This window comes from Agelaius tricolor, unplaced genomic scaffold, assembly GCF_023055355.1.
Source record: "Agelaius tricolor isolate 1412-34295 unplaced genomic scaffold, bAgeTri1.0.p SCAF_38, whole genome shotgun sequence".
NCBI lineage: Eukaryota > Metazoa > Chordata > Aves > Passeriformes > Icteridae > Agelaius > Agelaius tricolor.
This window is the reverse complement of record NW_027269298.1, coordinates 436,471-455,337: the sequence shown is the minus strand read 5'-3', so window position 1 is coordinate 455,337 and position 18,867 is coordinate 436,471. Positions and strand designations below refer to the sequence as shown.

Below are 18,867 nucleotides of genomic sequence, written 5' to 3'. Positions count from 1 at the left end.
GCCGGGCCACGGCGGCCGCACCGCGCGTGCGCACCGAGCCCCCCGCCCCGGGCGCGCTGTGCCGCGGGCGGTACGATGCGCAGGCGCACTGCTCTCCGCACACACACACACGCCGGGGAAGTCCCGCGTGCGCAGCCGTGGAGAAGCCGCGCCCCCCGACCGCCCCGAGCCGGGCGCTCATTGGCCGGGGAGCGTTGGGGGGGCGTGGCCGCAGCGCGGAGACACAGAGGACGGCGCGCGCGGGAGGGCGGGGGCGCGCGCGGGGTGTGTAGGAGAGGGGCCGCGCATGTGCGCGCTGCACGTGCCCGCGCGCCCTTGCTATGGCGGCGCGCGCGAGGCCCCGCGAGTTCCGTTCCGTTCCGTCCCCTCACGGCCCGCGGGGGCACCGAGCCCTTGGTGCGGCCGGGATGGGTCCCGTCCCCTCCCCCGACCGGGGGACATCTCGGGGCAGGAATGGATTTCGGGACCCCCCGACCCCCAAGGGGTGCTCAGAATGCTGCGGTCCCTCTCCGTGAGGTGTTACCCCGGTTGTGGGCTCAGCGCTTCCCTGCCGGGAGGGAGGTCGCGTTTCCAGCCTGTCGCACTCTGGGGATGGGACATCCAGGTCTCCCTGCGCTGCCTGCCTTACCTGGGACATGGCACAAAGCAGTCATGGAATCACCAAGGTTGGAACAGACCTTTATGATCATGTCCAATACTGTAGAGTTCACCCAGTACAACCACTGTAACTCCCATACCATTAAAACACATTACCCAGAACCAGAGCCTGAACACCTCCAGGGATGGTGACTCCAACTATTCCAAAGCATCGCCACCCTGGCAGTGAAAAATCTCTCTCAAATATCTTATCAGAATCTCCCATCTCAGCTTAAGGCTTCTCACTGCAGGCAAGGCAGAATTGACCAGCCCCCACTCCTCCTTTCAGGTGGTTGTGAGGGCAATGAGGTGCCCCCGAGCCTTCTCAAGACTAAACAAACCCATATAAATAACTTGGGATAAATAACTTGGGACATTCTGTGTTGAAGGCACAGAGCCCTGTCAGTCACATCCGGCTCAGTTACTGGGGAGCTCAACTCCAGAAGGTCACAGAGCTGCCTGCCAGCACACCTGCCACTGCACCGAGAGCAGGCAGACTTTAAATAACCCTTTTTGTCCCTTTCCTGTCCACCTGTCATGGAAGAGCTCAGTGCAGCTCCACAGCTACAGCTTGCCCGTGTTTGCTCTTAAAGGAATAGCCAAGTCACTCTTTTCTATCAAAAGCAGCAGCATATCATTCACAGATGAGTGTTAGGATACAGGTCAGGTTAACAAACAAGTACAGTTTTGATGAAATAGGAATTTTCTGTCTGTATTTGCATCCCCAGTCATACAACATTAGCACAGTCTTCCTGCTTGTTTCCTGTGTTGCCTCTTCAAGTTGTTCTTTTAATGAGGCCCAGATTAGTTCCTGCCTCCTCAGAAGTCCTGACTATACTTTTCTGAATCCTGCTCCCACCTGTTGCTTCCAATCCCCATTGTTTTCTTCTTTTGTATTCCCAGCTGTCACTTCCCACCAGCTATGTCCTTGCTTCCACTGCCACCCACAAGGGCTGTGGCATGTGCAGGGTTTGTGTTGTGCTTCCCCGTGCAAACAGCAGGAGAGAGGAGCTGCCATCCCTTACTTCTCTGGTTTCACATACAGCAATTGTAACTGCTGGGCATAAAAGGTAAGCAAAGCATCACAACTGTATAAATGCAAGATTATCAAGTCCTCCCCAAGGGGAGGATGTCTCAAGGCCTTCCTGAAGCCCATCACAGCAAGATGACTCTTTCTTTATTCTGTCTGCATCTCCCAAGATTGATTAATATGGATATCTTCCAACTCAGACAAGGTAAACTCATGTGTGCAGCTTGATTTTCTTCCTTCTGTTTCGTTTGGGTCTCTTGACTATGCAGTTGTATCTGCTGTGGTTTATTTCCTCTTTTTTCACCTGTAATTTACTGTATTGTCTTTCTCTAGATTAGTCTTTGAAGGTCTGTAATTTGAAATACAGGTGGCAAGTTTGAAAGCTAATTCCAAGCAGGAACAAGTGGCACCTGTCAGTTCCCTACTAGAACCCCTTGTTTAGTCTATAAATTACCAGGTATTCCTGAAGTACATGATTATAGTGATACTCTGATTTACCTAAAACCAAGTAATCATGAATTTTAACTGCTATACTGTTAAAAAATATTTCCAAGATCTGTTTTTACTACCCTAAAACTAGCTATTATCAACAAAAAAAAAGGTATATTGATTATATATAAATATTTAAAATAATACAAATACATGTAAATATTAGAAGAATATTAATTTAATATCCCTGAAACAGTAACAAAAGAACCCCCAAAAATATAGAGGGTTTATTGATAAATACTCAGTTACCTTCTTTCAAATCTTTCTAATATTTTCATGACCTGTAGCTAACCTCTAAGGCAGTTTTAGTCCTTGAATAACTGTTGAGGGTTTGATTGTACAGTTATAATTGCACATTTTCCTCATGAATTGACTAAACAAACTCAATTTCCTTTCTTTGTAAAGAAAATTTCGTATTTGTTCCTTAAGGCTCAGATCTCCAGTATTTCTTTCCTTGGCTGGATATGTTACTACAAGACAGAGACATAATTGGTAATCATGTGTACTTTCTGGACTGTCAAGTCAGCTGTAAATTGTAAACTTGAACCCCAATTTGGCAAATGAAATCAGAAAATGTGCTAAAATCCTCTCCAATATAATACAGTGATGTGTGAAAAAAGAAGAGTGAATCTCCCCCTAAGTATTTCTGCAAGGCAAAATGGGCATATATACAATCATGCAAGTAAGTCAGTGTAATTAATAGCAGCTCATGGTTTCACAGCCTTCCATCCCAAAAAGCTGGAAATTATTGTAGAGAAATACTAAACAAGGATCATTTTACCATTGCTGAAATGTTTAACAACTGTCCATCTATGCTGGGAGCTTGGTTTTCCACAGAGAATTTGCAGGCTCGGGCTCTGTCTTAAGAACAAAGATTTCCCCTTGGAGTGCAAGACAAGTTTTTAGAGTATATGAAAGCTTTCAAGTTACTGAGTACACCTGTGAGTTGAAGGCACATTTAAAGAACACACAAGCTTGTACTTGATAGCAAAGCCTGCCTGGCACATCAGGGCTTGCTGGGAGCCACAGGCAGAGACACGGGGCTGCTTTGCTGTGTGCGATCAGTCTGACAGCCCCCAGGAACTGTTGAGCCTCCCCAGCTCTACACACACAGTTTGGCACACACAAATACCAGCTCCAACTGTTTATTCATCTCCACTAGTCACAGACCTTCCCAGTCAAGCATTCATGTTAGAACTGAAGGGTGAGATAATGACAGAGGAATCTTCCACATGTCCTCACAGTTGTTGCAGTTTAAACCTTTGGATGAAAATATTTTGGGGCTGATAATTGCCTTGAAGCAGGACAGCAGTTCAGTAACACAGACAACAGGCAGTGACTAATAATATGGCACTGAATAAATACAGTGATCCTATTTGTATTAGTTTTTATTTTAATTTTTTTATGAAATATCCGTTAGACATCGTTGCTAAACCTGCTTTTATTTTTTCTACACCAACATCTCTAACTTAGCAGAGCACCTGCTTGTAATTCCATGAAGAGATGTATGGTTACATAACACCTGTGCTTGTTCCCAGATACTAGAGGCAAAGAGGCAGTCAAAATACTCTTTAAAATATTCAACTGGAAGTCAACGGAACCATAGACATTTCTGAACATGAGGCATAAGCTTTTCAGACATGTTGAGGACGAGATAAAACTGTACCTTGTGCTTCTGCAAGGAGATATACAGAATATCCTCTCCATCTTCTCCACTCATAGGGAAATTAAAAGGGAGACATTTCTACAGAGTCAATGTATAAATGTTTGCTTTCCAGGATTTTAACTCTGGCCAATTCTTAAAACTCTTATTTGTCATCTCCTTAGTCCTCCAGCAGGAAAACTCTTGCTGAATCCTAAGCAAATTTGACTATCACTTCTAGATTTGGTCCATTGGGAATAGCACTAGAGGCAAAAATTTTACACTCAGTGTATTTCATCCATTGTCTCGTTACCAAGTGGCAGCCGTTTTTGTGGGAATCATTAAAAACCTCCCTTGTTATGTAGAGCACTATTGATATTTGAACTCTCAGGGGGAGTAACCTCTGTCTCTATCCAAAAATTATCAGATAAAAATAAACACACACAACATTGCTCAGCAAAGAACAAGTGCATTAATTACAATTCATTAGTCTGAAGTTGGCATTACTCAAACATTTACGGTGTGTATTAGTCTCGTGTAGGAGTATGGTGACAGGAAAGGTGAGACAAAAGACAGGAAAACATGTAGGAATCTGTCATATACAGTTTTTGTTATAATAATACATTGTGCACATTATTCTTTTCATCTGAGAATGTCAAAGCTCATTTAAAAAATCTGGTTAAATGTAAAAAGCTCTGTGAGGAAAGTAATTCTTTTACTGGTAGGTGAACTGAATGCCAGAGTTATTCAGAGTTATGGCTCGTTAGAGCCAGAGATGGAACTCAGGAATAGAACTGGTCTTCAACTTCAGCTACATAAAATGCTGCATGAGTTGCCAACTATGATCTGTGAGTGGAATTTGGTTAATTGTGTCAGTCTGTAGGAACAGTTATTATTTTTTGGTATTACAATAGCTCTGAGAGTCCTGCAAGTGTAATCCCTGCCTGTGAGGTTCTACCTGCACACACAACAAAGAGTGGTTCTGGCTTGGAAGAAAGTAAAGTCCTTCAGGACATGGTTTGACAAATGATTTTCTGGTAGAAGTTCCTATTTAAGCAGTCGCCACCACACATTCCTCCCCTCTTCCCCTTTACATTGTTCCTGCATTGTGCCAGTGATTTTCTTTTTGTGTGTGTTTAATTGAATCTGAATCTGATTTCAATTAGAAATAGTCCCCACAACCCCTTTTTTTTAAAACTCAGACTAGTACTCTGATCTGGTTCCCTGGTGCAGATGCAGGAACAATGTTACAAGAGAGTCCCATGAAGGCAGGAATGAAAGAGTGAGGAACACACTGCACAAGGTACACTTAGCAGAGGTGTTTGTCAAACTGTGCCCTTAACTGAGCCCAACCATAACAAGGTTCTAACTGCAACTGGTGTGAAAAAACAGCAATTTGGTTTTGTAAGTTTTTTTTAATTAACACAAACAAGTGGAATATATCAGTAAACAAAAGAGCAGCTCTGCCACCTCAGGTGATACTGTAAAAACTTTCAGAGTAGAAATTGAGGTCATTGACAAAACATCTTTCTTTCCCCTCTGGAGTCAAAACTAATGTCTCTCAGAAACACACAAAGGAAATAACCTTTAAACTCCATGTTTGTTTTTGCAGTGGTATGACTGGAAAATAATTTCATCTGCCTTTGTAAAGGGGGGGGGTGGGGTGGTATAAAACAAAGTGGAGACCATTTCCCTCCCACCACAGCCGTACATCTATTATCTGACTCACCACTTCTGGGACTCCTTCTGGCAGCTCTGGTTTTATTGCACTGAAAATTCAAGCCTATGAAAATATTCCCTATTTTCAGGTTTACTTTGTTCACTGCTTTGTTCAGGTCAGTATTCCCTCCTTTAGGGGTCTGGAACTCGACATTCAGCAAGGGCTGGATGTTGCTGTTTTTAAGCCTTGTGAGAAGGACCAGCTCAGTGGAAGGAAGGGGGGAGGGAAAGGAAGGGGGAGGAGAGTCCATATCTGTAGAGAGACTCCAGGCTGGAGAAATTTTACTGACATCCATTCAGTTTCCAGCGGGGTCTCCTTCAAGGGCTTTTACTGAGCTCCGAAAGCCCCTGCAATTCACGGCGGCATTTACATGCAACGTTTCCCTCCGGGAGCTAAGGTATAACTGTACTCCTGGATAATAATCACAAAGAATACCACCAGCCTCCCATTGAAATGTCAACCAGCCACTACCGTTGTAGAGAGTAACAAAGAGATGCTAATATAATTAATTATGAAGCCTCAGTACCCTCATTAACACATCTTTAGTGCCTAGATCTTTGAAAATCAGCTGTATAAAGTGACTGTCAGAGTTAATTCCTTATAAATTGCCTCCTGTCACATGCCAGCACTGCAGCAAGTTCTCTCAGGCCTTGATGCTAAGAAATCTGTGGTTTTTTAAAAGTTCTGATGCAGTTTTATTGGTGTTATTAAAGGTGTAAGCTGTTGCATAAGCAGTTTGTCAGGCTAGAGTAGAGAAAAATAAAAATGCCTTTAGTCAGCCCAGCTTACACAGTTGGTGGCCTAAATAGGAAAAGTTTCAGTCAATTAAATGGAAAATTAAGGACAAAAGAAAAAAACAGGAATGAAAGGTGTCACATAATTTGGCATTTAAATGTTTCCGGACCTTTTTTAAAATTTGAGGACTGCAGCCAGTTTATAGCTCTCCCTCCTACTGCTGCCTTTACGACAGCATTCCAGCTCCAGGCCTCATTCCAGAGCATCCTCCTTCCCCTCCTCTCCCGCTCACAAATATATATTTCAATAGGCTTAGGCTACATGGAGTTCCAAAACCAGCATGTAATTGGTGCAATTGTCTTTTACACTTCTCCAGAGAGAGCCACATTCATGCTGCTTAAGCCCTGTTTTGTCATGTTTTCCCTTTTTCTTTTTTGTTTTTTTCCAAGCTGGACTGGGATCAGTACTCGTGTTGGGAACCCTACATATATACTGAAAAAAGAAGTTACAGAAACAAGCTGTATGGGTGGTTCATTCTGTTATTTCTCAGAACCAGACTGTCACTCTGCTACAAGATAAAGGGAGACGATAAAAAGAAAGTGATCATTACAAATCACTTGGCATTTTCTGTGAGCAGTTAAAACACTTGCAGTGACATATCCAATTTATCTATACAAGATACTCTGCCTCCCTTCATCTTCCCTGTGCTTTTGAGAAGGTGATAATTCTGCAGTGCATAACTTTGTAAAGTTATCTCTCTGTGCTTGTATAATACGTTCCAGTATTTTTTCTAATCTCTGTTATACTTGGGATAAAAAAAAAATCAAATGAGATATTTTTATTTGCCATTTAAGAAGTGGCTTTCACACTAAGTGCTTTTGCTGGTCTAGCTGATCTGGCAATATGCAAACTCTCTAAATGGAGGTGAAATTTATATCAGTAAAAGGAGTCCTTGCAAATCTGTCTTTCCTGCTGCATTAGCTAACATGGTAGGAACATTATTTGTTCTCCACTCTTAAATTACATATCCATACCCCAGTAAAACTAAGATGTATTATTGAACATTTGGTGTTTGTAGAAATAATGTCTCAGAAATTAAAGTGGCATGCTTGAAATTAAATAAATACAGAGATTTCTGAAGAGCGACCCAGAACTACCATGCAAATTCTGCTGGTACCAAGTGGAATGTAACAACTTATTCTGAATGTCCCATTTTGAAACCACACTTCTGCCAAGGAGAGCCAGTTCTGTTTAGAGGATTAATATCTGTCCACATTGCTTTCTAATATAGCCACTGGCTTTAAACATAGCAGTTAAAATTCCAACAACTGTTTGAGATACTACAGATGCAATATGAGTTGATGAAGTGATGTACAGAACAGATAACTAATTTTTAGTCATGCATGGTTACTGAATATGGGATTAATTTAAGGGATCTCTGTTTTCTTTCACGCTGTCAGTGCTGCAAAGGGTCAGGTACCTTTGAGGAGTGGCACAGCAGATTGTACCTTTATTTCTGAGATGAGATGCTGGACATGCTGCTACGAACTCAGCAGGAACTAGAGGCTGCTGAGACCAAAAGGAGAGACACTGCCAGTCACCCTGTTGACAGCAGCAATGCCCTGCCCAAGGCAGAGACTCCCAGCTGCCACTGAGTTCAGAGCACCATGGCAGCCAGGATTGAGGATCCTGAGCCTTTCACAGATGCCTCTTTGGACAATCCATGGCACTCGGCCCCGTGCCAGCTCTGCTTGCCATTCCAGCCCTGCTGGCAGTGCCTTTGTGCCCCTGTGGCTGTAACTTGCTGCCACCTGCCACAGAGCTTCCCCCTGCTCCTTCCTGAGCTGCTTACACTTGACTAAAATCTTTGTCTTGTTATTAATCATGAAGGAATGAATAGGGGATAAACAATACCTGTACAGGGCAAGAAACCACAGCCATATTTATAAGGAACCCCTGACTAATTCTGCAAAGCACAGTAGGTCATGATTTTAATGGAGATGGATTCTTTTGGTAATGTATCCTGTCTTTTGGTGTAACAGGACTTCAAAAGCAAGCTGATGTTTTCTGCTAACAAGGAAAAATAGGTTTTCAAAGCAAAAAGAGCGCAGCATTTGCAGGGACATTTGGGAGGGGGGACAGGGAAAAGGAGGTCACAAATTAGAGAAAATGCATGAGCCTGTTACAGACAGCACTGGAAAAGAAGTAGCTGGGGGATTCACACAGCTTGAAGTAACACACAGAGTCCACACGAGGACCTGAACCCTCATCAAGCTACTGAGCACCTGGTGGGACACATGGACATGGGTTCAACACTGACAGTTGTGGGGACCTCACTTCCCTCAAGGTTCGGTGAATTTCAAAATCATTAATTTCTAACAAAAGGGAAACATGGGAGTAGCTGATCAGATATTGTCCATACTCAAATAACAAGCAGAAAATGTCAGCATAAAGCCACTTCAAACTCCAGGTTACATCCTTTGGTTAATGCAAAGGCAATAGTTCAGTACCCAGGCCTCAGGCAGACCACATCTGTCACCTCGGGCTGTTCAGCAGTGCACAGGTAGGATGGGAACTGTCAAGGAACAGCATTAGGTCCTGCTGGTTATGGAAGTTGGAGAAACAAGTAGGTTCTGGAGTGACAATTCTTTGAAACAAACCCTTGCTGTTGGTTGAAGAGTTTTGTTTGTTGGCTGTTTGCTATGAATAAATGAGAATACACATCTGTTCCTCTGAACAGTCATCAAATACCAAAGGCAATACCTTCAATCCCCTGTCAAGCCACTCCCTGCCAGACCAAGTCCATGAACTCCCTCGTGGCTGGATTGATCTGTGTTTGTTTTATTCTTTAGGTGCAGCTCTTTGGGGTGGAAGGAATGGAGGGGAAGGTGTAAAAGGAGAAGGCTCAGTTACTACTCTCCGTTTTCGGGTACAATCTCCTGTTTCGCCTGTCTGGAGCCTCAACAGAACTGAATGGTTTCATTTATCATAAATCGAGGGCAGCGACTGCACCCACTAGTGGGGGAATTTTTACCGAGATGCAGCTCCGAGTATTTCTTTTGCTCAGGTCACAGCGATCACACGCTAGTGTGCAGCTTTTTTCTGATTTTTCCCCCTCGCTTTCGTTTTTGTTTTCTCTTTACCTCAACCTTCTCTTGTTGTTTTTTGATGCTGATTTGCTCCATTATGTAAAAGTGAAAACTTCCTACACTCTGTCTCATGAAACTGGGAGGAAAAAGCACAGATCAGCCCCGTAAAAGCAGCCACTTAAAAGAGACTGGGTAGCCTCAGGCAAGTAACAGCCCTCCCCCACTCATCCCCGATTTTGCCTTATTTCTCATGATGTGAAGACAGAAACATCCATATATCTGATACTGCCAGGCCAGGGAAAAAAAGCAACATAAGATTTCTTGAAATATCTTTGATATATTGAAACCCCAGAGAAATTGGAATAAAGCATCAAAGTGCAGTTACTTACAACAGTCCTTGTCTGGAGCTGTTTGCTCTCTTCTCATCCTCAGGGAAGTAAAAGCCCGGACATGCACCACGATACAGGGAACATGTTCTACATTTGCAGTAACTTTGCATACGACTGGCTAAAAAAATGGATTTATTTCTGTGTTTCACATACCTAAATTCCAGTTTTCTTATCTCTTTGCCATCTCAAAAACCCACAAACTTTTCTCCTTAAGTCCCCCCTGACAAGTTATTTAAAGTTTTTAAATTGCAGTTTGTGCTTAGCATTTTTATGATGATACAGCCTGTAGATTAATTCACACTCATAATATTTACTCCTCTACTAAAGAGTAATATGCCTTGGCAGTTCTAATCATAGCAATTAAAGATAATTTATTGATGACTGAAGATGATCTATTTATAGAGGATAAGTATTAAGACCCTCTTAAGAAAACTACTCTGCTATTGGGTTCAAATATTTAGTATCAGTTTTTCAACACATGAAAAGCTGCCCCATGCAGTGACCCAAAGCCAGGAGCCTGCCTGCAGGAGAAGTGAGCTGGGAAAGTGCTCAGTTACATCCAAGATGGCCTTTGACTGCCATTGCTCATGCTTCCACATGAACCAGCTACTGTTGGAGATGCCAAGCTTGAACTTTGGAAATTCAGATTAACTCCTGTGCTGATGAGAGAGAAATGACAGGGCTAAAAGGGCCATCAGTCCAGCCCAAGAGTGTTTATGCTTTTATGTTCTTGTCTCTTCTATGGGGTATCATGATGGTCCACTCCAGCCAGGATTTGAAATTCTACAGGATTCAGTTCCATTGGGACTTTTTACTTTTGAAGGAGGTGCCACTGAACCTCCTCCTGCTCCAGTTTCACTGTCTGTAAAATGGCTATAAGAGTTCTCTACTATTCGTCTTAGGGACTCTTACTTCATTGTTAATTGTGTAGTACTTTAAATTCCTCAGCAGAACGATTGCACTCAGCTGTGATATAAATGGACTCACATGTGCTCAAGAGGTGAAAGCACTACAATCGTTCTGCTGAGCTCCTACTCTGTATCCTGCAGCCTTGATTCCTACACACAGGCCAGACTCCTTCCCAGCAACAGCCGGAATAACTCTGCTGAAGTTGGTGCATCTGTGCCTGCTTATGCCAGCACTAAATTTAGCCTGTGCATTCATCATCAGGTTGTTCCAATGAGTTAGTTAGAAAAAATCTCCAAGTAGAGACATTCCTGTTAGGAATAACCACTTAAATAAGCTCCAGCAGCAGTCCGTGTCCCTGCGGACAGGAGCAGCACAGGGTATCCGGGTGCAGGGGCCGGTACCCGGTACCGGGCGGCTCCCGGAGAGCAGCCCCGCGGGCGTGCAGCCAGCCCGGCCACACAGCAACTCAGCCTGGGCACCAATTACCCTCATTCCCCCATCAAAACCAACGGCGGCAGCGAGCAGAGCAACGAGCCAGAGCACACCCCGGGCACGAAGTGTGCCTTGAGCCGGTCCCATTCCAGGGCAACCACACGGTGACAGCCAATAGAGCTTCCCTCGCAAGGCGGCCCAGTCCCCGCTCTCCACCGCGCTCGGCTTTGTCGCCCCCTCCCCGCCGCCATCTTAACTCCTGGCACCCCGCGCCCTTCGCGTGCGCTGCCACCCGTGCCCGCAGCGGGACCAGCCGGGCCCCAGCGCAGCTACGGCGGGAGCGACCGAAGGGGGAGAAGCAGCCTCAGCCGGACCCACGGCTCTAACGAAGGTGCCGGGATAGGCCGCACAGAGCCACCACCCGCCCAGCCCCGCCGCCCCGCGCCCTTCCCCAACATGGCCCCGCCCGGCTCACTTTACCGCTCGCAGGCCGGCGGGCTCGGCGCTCGTGTGACGTCATCGCGCGCCCGTTTCCATGGGAACCGGAGGCGCGGGCGGCGGGAGCGCCACGGGCCGGGACCGCCGGGAGCGACCCCCGATGCCCCCGGGCCCTCTCCGGCCCCGGCATGTTCGCGGACAGGACGGCCCCCGGTGCCGACGTGCAGTCGCTGTGGAGGAGCGCCCGGAGCGCGCGCTGCGAGGCGGTGAGAGACCCGCGGGGCGGCCCCGCTCCGCGCTCTTGTACCGCCGGGCCGGGCAGGGGGCGGCTGTCAAGGCTGCGCCTTCCCCGGACCTTCAGGGACCGTGCCCCGACTTGCCCCCCTCTCTGTTCATCCGCGACCCCCCCGCAGGTCCCGCGGCTCCAGCACGGCCAGGGACCGAGCCCTCCCGCTCCGGTAGTTGTTGGCACCGTGCGGGGCCTGTGCCCGCCCGCCGGCTCTGTCCTGTCAGCGTTGTGCAGATTTAGCCCCGGTGTGCGGAGTGGCAAAGAACCGGCCAAGCGGCTGCTGCGCCGCAGCTGAGAGCTGATCATGCTGCGCTGTCACCGTGCGCGCTGCTCGCTCCTCACTCTGGAGCTCGCTGCCTTCTTGCCTTCTCCCGTCCTTCCCATTCCGTGCTTTAGAGCAGTGCCTGAGTCTGGTATTCGGGCATTTCTGCCTCCGATCAGATTATCGGAAGGTCACAAACGCATCACCAACACCTGGGCAGGTACGGAGGTACCCTGTGGTTAACCATGAACCAGAGGGGCTGGAATGTCTCCGTGAAACGGCAGGAAGGGGAAGGTGCTTTGAATGCCTTGTGCAGCACTTGTTTTTCTGCTTAGACTATAGACTGTCTGTCTTCTTTCACTAGAAAACTTGCCAGACTGGGAAAATTTCAACAGCAGAAGCTGCAGCACAGTCTCATACAGCACGAGATGCTGCGGTGCAGACAGAACAGAGCAAAGATGCTGTCCAAGACTTCCAGCAAGAAGTCCAAGTAGATTACACTGGGCTTCTGTCATTCCTTCAGAGAGTGGAGGATGCTGTTATCAAAGAACTAAATAAAAACTGGAAAAGTCACGCCTTTGATGGCTTTGAAGTGAACTGGACAGATCAGGATGAAACAGTAAGTGACAGAATTCAGGTCATTGTCCAAGCAGAGTTCAGTTACTCTAAGTTGTTAGTCCTTATTGCTGTGATTATTCTTGCCAGGTTCTAATAATTAAACATTACCAGTTGGGTTGCCTTGGGGTTTTTTCAGCTTTCTCCTTGCTTGGTAAAACTGTTCTTCCTGCTGGTGACTGAGCTGTAGTAGCATTGAGAGGAGGAAGCCTGCAGTTGGTGTAGGCTTTTCTTCAGCCTCTTCAGAGCACTCCAGCCTAGCAGGGATCTAGGAACAGTTGCAGTCAGTGAGTTGGCAGCTCTGCCTGCTTAGGTTTGTTTAGTGCATGATGCTCAGGAATGGAAGCAATTTGTATCAGACAGTACATGTTGGGACTGGCATTTTCAAACTGTTACTTGTGAAGCTCAGAGAGTGCCAAACTCACACCTGGCAGCTGCTGTAAATTCTTAGGCACAGCCTTCCAGAGCTGTGCAGTCTCTGAGAGGTTGTTTGAGTGACAGTTGTGTTGTGGGTTTGTTTCCCAACAGGAATTCAACAACCTTTTCACATAAATTCTTGGACTGAGGAAAACCCACACTGTAACCCCACAATCACACCAGGAGTGGGCACAGATCTCATTTCTCTCTGTTCAGAGATTGTTGCCTCAGTGCTTGGATTTGATCTCTTCCAGGTGTTGTGTTTGCATACATTGTCATACCCAGAGGCTCAGGATCAGAACCTGCAGGTCACTGGTGTGTCATGGAATGCCACAGGATCTGTCATTGCATGTTCCTACGGCCGGTGAGTATCCAGAGGGATTTGGGAGTGCAGCTGAGGCTGATGTGATGGCTCAGGCTGACCTGAGGTCTAGATATGTTTGCTTTCTCTGCAGTAATAAACTGACATATATATATATATCTATATCCACTCCTTATGCAAGTTAAATTATTAATATTCAAAGTAACAAAATCTCAGGCAAGTCCTGAATTTATCTTTTAATTCTTCTACCTTCCCCCCACCCTGAAAATGGATACACAATCTTACTGATTTGTTTCTAGGTAGATTCTGTTTGAAAGATGTAAAGAGCAGATGCACTTGCAAATATCTGTAGGTGAGGTTTGGGAGAATGCACTTTATCTTCACTAAGATCATGATGTTTAATGTGGTCTCTGAGCACCCTGGATGAACCTGGCACCTGTTTATGCATGTGCCTGGTGCCATGGACATGTAATAACATGTTGAAAGATTTCTGAAATAAGGGTTTCACAAATCATTTATCTAATCCATTAATGTCTGTAGCAGCTCCCTCTTTCTTGGCCTTACTTTTCCCTTTATTTTTTTTTAATGCTCCTCTTTCCTTACATTAAAAACCCCAGCAAAAAGAGGGTTTCCATGAGAGAATGCATAGGGAAGAGTAAAACAGGGCAAACTCGTATGTTAGTTGCTCCTTCTGCTCTCCCAGTCTACAGCAGTTTGCAGATGAGGATGTGGTTTTTGTGTCTGTGGGTACCCTCAGTAGAATTAATTCCATGAACTTTCCATATGCACTCTTTTGATTGTTCCATTATTTGAATGGTGAGTAGGTCTTGGAATAGGGAAATTGTACCCAAAATTTACTGGCTGCTACTTTGAGGTAAGCACAGACATGTTCCCTGTCACATCCTGCATAAACCAGCCCCCAGAGAAGTTCCATCCCCTCATGATCCCTTCATGATGGGAACCAAAGCAGCACATTGAGGTGACCATGGGGAATCTCAGAGCTCTGCTGGACTGGAATACTCTGGAACACTCAAAGCAAGATGTAGCTTTTTGTTTTTCAGGTTGGATGATGGGGACTGGAGCACAGAAAAATCCTATGTTTGTACCTGGAATCTGGACAGAAGAGGGTTGAATCCACAGCACCCTGACCTGGTGGTGGATGTTCCCAGTTCTGTCATGTGCCTGGCTTTCCATCCCTCCCAGCCATCACTGATAGCTGGTGGGTTGTTCTTAACTCAGACCATGCTTGAAACATACCCTTTTTCCTGCAACCTGGATCCTTTGGTTTCTCTCTCTGAGCCCAGCCTCAGATTTCCTGTAAAGGAACAGCTTTGCAGCTCCTCAAACTGAGGAACTAATGGCCACCAACACAGATAAGTGCACTGTTACATCTGAACTGGGACTTGCTGCTTCTTCAGTGACACCTGCCTTTATATCTTCTCCTCAGAGAGAGGTGAAGAGAAGGAAATCCAGCCCTGGCTGTAAGGGAATAAACTTATTTCAGCAGAGCAGTATTCTCTTACACCAGAACTGGCTGTGCCCTGCACAGAACTGCCCAACCTTTGAAGCTGGTGGGTCTGTTTCCACCATTGCTCCATTTGTGCATTTGTTCTGAGCTGTCAGAACTCAGATGTTCTGTATTTGTCCTTTCAGGTGGCCTGTTCAGTGGGGAGTTGGTGGTGTGGGACACCAGCAGGACAGAAGACCCTGTCATCTGGAGGACAGGGATGACAGATGACACCCACACTGACCCAGTCTATCAGGTAATAGAGAGCACTGTTAGCAGATAGGGCTGGGGCAGGTGAGAGTTGCCACTGCTTTGTGTCATCCCTTTGGTTCCTGTCCACAGCCAGGCAGTTCACAGACATTTCAGCAGTTATATTCTTTTTTGGTTGGCTATTTTCCCCCAAATCTAGTTCCTGAACAGACAGCCTGTAAAAAATAACTTCTGACTGTCCAGGTTAAATGAAAAGCAGACTGATTCCCAAACTGTAATTGTTTATTAAGGGAGATGCAACCAGTGATACTTGGAGTGGTTTAAAAACACAAATGGGAAAGTGTCCATGATCCTTGTGGCTTAAAGCCACATGCTTTAAGGGGATTTACAAGCATGTCATCCAGTCTGGCTTCCTTAGGATTTTGCCCTTCTGGGGCCTTGTGACTCTGGACATTCTGTGTATTTTTCTCATCTGCTATTCAGGAAAATGCTGTTGTTTAGAGCTGGGTGAAAGTGCCATAAATGCCTATCCCAAAAGTCAGGGCAGGTGAACCATAGAAACTGCAATGGAGATTCAGCCCTGAACACTGGATGTGTTTCTTTCCTTACATCAGTCTGTGCCAGCTCCCAGCAGAAGCTCCTTTGGTACCAGGCTGGTGCCTGACTCTGCCCCTGTGTCACCACAGGCTGCGTGGGCTGGGCAATTGTGACAGTCCCCGTTGTCCTGAGCTCTTGGCATTTGGAACAGGTTCACTGGTTACCTGACACCAGGCACAGAAACCACGCCCGGCTGCTGAGTGTGGGGACAGATGGGAAGATCCTCGTGTGGAGGGAGGAGCGGGATGGGCGGCTGGCCTTGGCTGAAGGATTTGCCATCGTGGCTCAGCAGATCCCTCGCAGCACTCGGCTGAAGAAGGTGAGTTCAGCAGCTCAAAGAGTGCCTTTTCCATAAAAACACTCTGAACCTTGGAGCCCAGGTATCAGAGCTTGCCCTGCTCCCAGAAGGGCCAGGAAAAGCCCTTTCTGAACATACACACCCTTGATCCACAGCTCCTTTGCCATACAGAAATCATTCTGAGAAGACTGACAACAGCTGAGGTTTTGCCATGCTCTAAAGAGAAGTTACCAGGATGGAGAACTTGCTTGTGATGTTAATTCATGTGAACCCATTTGTAGGAAGGATTCAGTGGTACAAACACGAAGCTGTCACAAGCTGTGCTGTGAACAGCCCGCTGGGCCCCCAGCAGGCCCTGCCCACCTGTGCCTCTCTGGGGAGCCCCAGCTCACACCAGCTCTGTCTCTCTCTGCCCAGGTGGCCTGGGGAGAGGCAGCCGTGGGGGTGACCTCGCTGTCCTTCTCACCCTTCGATGCCGATGTGTTCGTTGTGGGTGTGGAAGGCGGGTACTGCCTGCGGTGCTCCAGCACGGCCCAGGGCCCGGCCCTCCCGCCGCCGGGCGGCTCCGTTCCCCTCAGGGCGCCGGCAGAGCTCGCCTTCTCCCCTCACGCTGGGCCCGTGTACTCCGTGAGCTGCTCGCCCTTCCACAGGCAAGTGCTGCGTGTGGGACACGGTCACTGTCTGGCTCTAAACACAAAATAGCCCCTGGGGTGTGTACAAGTTCCAAAAAAGGGTCACCTAGCAGAGAAAAAACATCCATTGGCTCTGGCGAAGCTGCCTGCTGGACTGTGCTGCATGTGGGCACATGAGCAACACTAGCACCTTCCTTAGATCATCCTGTTTGTTATGATTAAAACTCAGTTTGAAGCCAAGGAGATGATAAAGTCCTTCACTTGGGCAGATCACTAAGTCTCTTACTGAAGATTTTTCTGCCATCAGTAGCTGCCAGAATTTAAATGAGAAGCTCCCATCTCTGCCAGCAATTCACCCACCATCCGTGGAGGCCCCAAGCCCTGTTTCTGTGAAACATGCTGACAGTCCAGGTTTGCATTTAATTTGCATGAGACAAGCCCAGCTCGAACAATGCCCAGCTCTAGATCAGCAGTTCTCAGGCAGCCCTGGGCCACAACCCATGGCGGTCAATACAAGCCCTCATTAAGCTTAATTGAGGGCAGTAACAAACAGCCCACAGCACAGCCTGGCAATTGCTGCTTTAGGAAACACAGACCTTTACAAAACAGGAATATTGTCCAAGGTCATGCTCCTTGACTGATTTCTGTTCTTTATCGTTAGCAGTAAAACAAAAAGAGCTGTTTCTCGCTTCCTCTCTCCCTCAGGAACCTCTTTCTGAGCTGTGGGACTGACGGACAAGTTCACTTGCACTCCATGTTGCAGACACAGCCCCTCTTTGCTCTACAGTTATCAAAGAAATACCTGTTCTGTGTATGCTGGTCTCCAGTTCGACCACTGGTTTTTGCAGCTGCATCTGGGGAAGGCAAGTAACTGCAGGTGCCTTCTCTTGAGCATAAAATTAAGAGTGTTCTGGATATTAATTAGTCAGGTCGATTGTACTGATTAGCAGATCCCACAAGCACAGAGCAGTGGCCGCTGTTTTCACTGTGTAATTAGTACAAAGTAATTTGTAATTCTAACTTTATTAAGTAATTTCTAACTTTAACAAGGTGAACCAGCATTTATTTTTCACTTCTGATGGTACCTTTAAATCTGTTGCCACAGTCATTCACAGGAATACAGCACAGCAAGACCACTGTGGCTAAATCTATTTCCAGCTTGTTTTTGGCATCTACTTCCAGAAGTAATGGTTTAAAATGAAAACTTTTTCCTTAGAAAATTGCCCAAACATTTTTGAATTAAAGAATGGAGGTTTCACAGAATTTGGCAAGCTGGTTTCAGGTTTCTGACAGAACAAATCCATGCTGCCTGCAGTAATGTCAGTTGTCTGTCACAGCCTAGACACCCATCAGCAGGGGAAACAGGTTAAAAATAACTCTCAGTGCCAGACTAAGCAGATACTTACCTGCTGTTAGATAGATGTCTGTTGCCATGAAGCTGCAATGAATGTCTGTGTCTGCAGGAGAGGTGCACCTGTTTGACCTGGGGAGGAGCATGCAGAAGCCCACAGTGTCCCTGAAGCAGTCTGTGAGTGACTGCCCTGTGTATTGTTTGGAATTCAACACCAAGCACACGCGGCTCCTGGCAGCAGGGGATGCTGCTGGGACAGTCAAAGTCTGGCAGCTGAGCTCCGACTTCACTGAGCAGGGACCAAGGGAAATGAGTCACCTGGAGCAGCTGGCAAGTGAGATCATGGACTGAGGGAGCAGCACAACAGCTCTGTGAAGCTTGTAACTGTCCTGACTCCAGGAACAATTCCCCACTCACCTGTTCCAGTGTTGGCCTGGAAAACACAGGTAACCAACAGCTGGAGTTGCCTCCACATAAGAGTTAAATTTGCATTTAACCATTAAACACAAAATGATGTGGTTCGACCAGTAACTTTTATTGAAGCACACTGCAACATGTTTCTTTTCCCTAAGAGTTTTAAGCTAAGCACTTTAAGGTTACATCATAACGTAACATTGATTATTGTAGAGCACAAAGAGAGAGAGACACATGCAGAGCTACAGTCAGCAAACGTGAGCATGTCCTTTGCATCTTTTGGTGCTAGTGTTTCAGATCAATTCACAAAGAGTGAACGTGTAAATTCTATGTAGTCGTAGGCAGAAGGCAGCTCCCTGCCCTTGCCATCCATGTAGGGTTTCATGTGAGAGATGCAATAGTCGGCCTGTTCCCGGGTCAGGTTCTGAAAGAGAGACAGCGTGG

The 18,867-nt window shown here is 46.4% G+C and overlaps 2 protein-coding genes across 9 annotated transcripts in view; one reads left to right on the top strand and one right to left on the bottom strand.

Annotated features, from left to right (window-relative positions):
• Window positions 1-11,340: 11,340 nt before the first annotated feature.
• Window positions 11,341-18,540, top strand: DYNC2I2 (dynein 2 intermediate chain 2). Its single transcript, XM_071454017.1, is given in 10 exon segments — window positions 11,341-11,675; window positions 11,678-11,775; window positions 12,425-12,679; window positions 13,347-13,456; window positions 14,476-14,633; window positions 15,068-15,177; window positions 15,880-16,047; window positions 16,444-16,676; window positions 17,364-17,521; window positions 18,122-18,540. Coding segments are annotated over 10 exon segments (1,677 nt in total). The 5' UTR covers window positions 11,341-11,527; the 3' UTR covers window positions 18,361-18,540.
• SPTAN1 (spectrin alpha, non-erythrocytic 1) overlaps window positions 18,524-18,867 on the bottom strand; it is a 46,032-nt gene continuing 45,688 nt past the window's right edge. For all 8 annotated transcript variants that reach the window (XM_071454011.1, XM_071454009.1, XM_071454013.1 and 5 more), the window contains one exon: window positions 18,524-18,847. In XM_071454011.1, coding sequence (XP_071310112.1) covers window positions 18,722-18,847 — 126 coding nt within the window. In that variant the 3' untranslated portion in view covers window positions 18,524-18,721. The remainder of the gene's footprint in view (window positions 18,848-18,867) is intronic.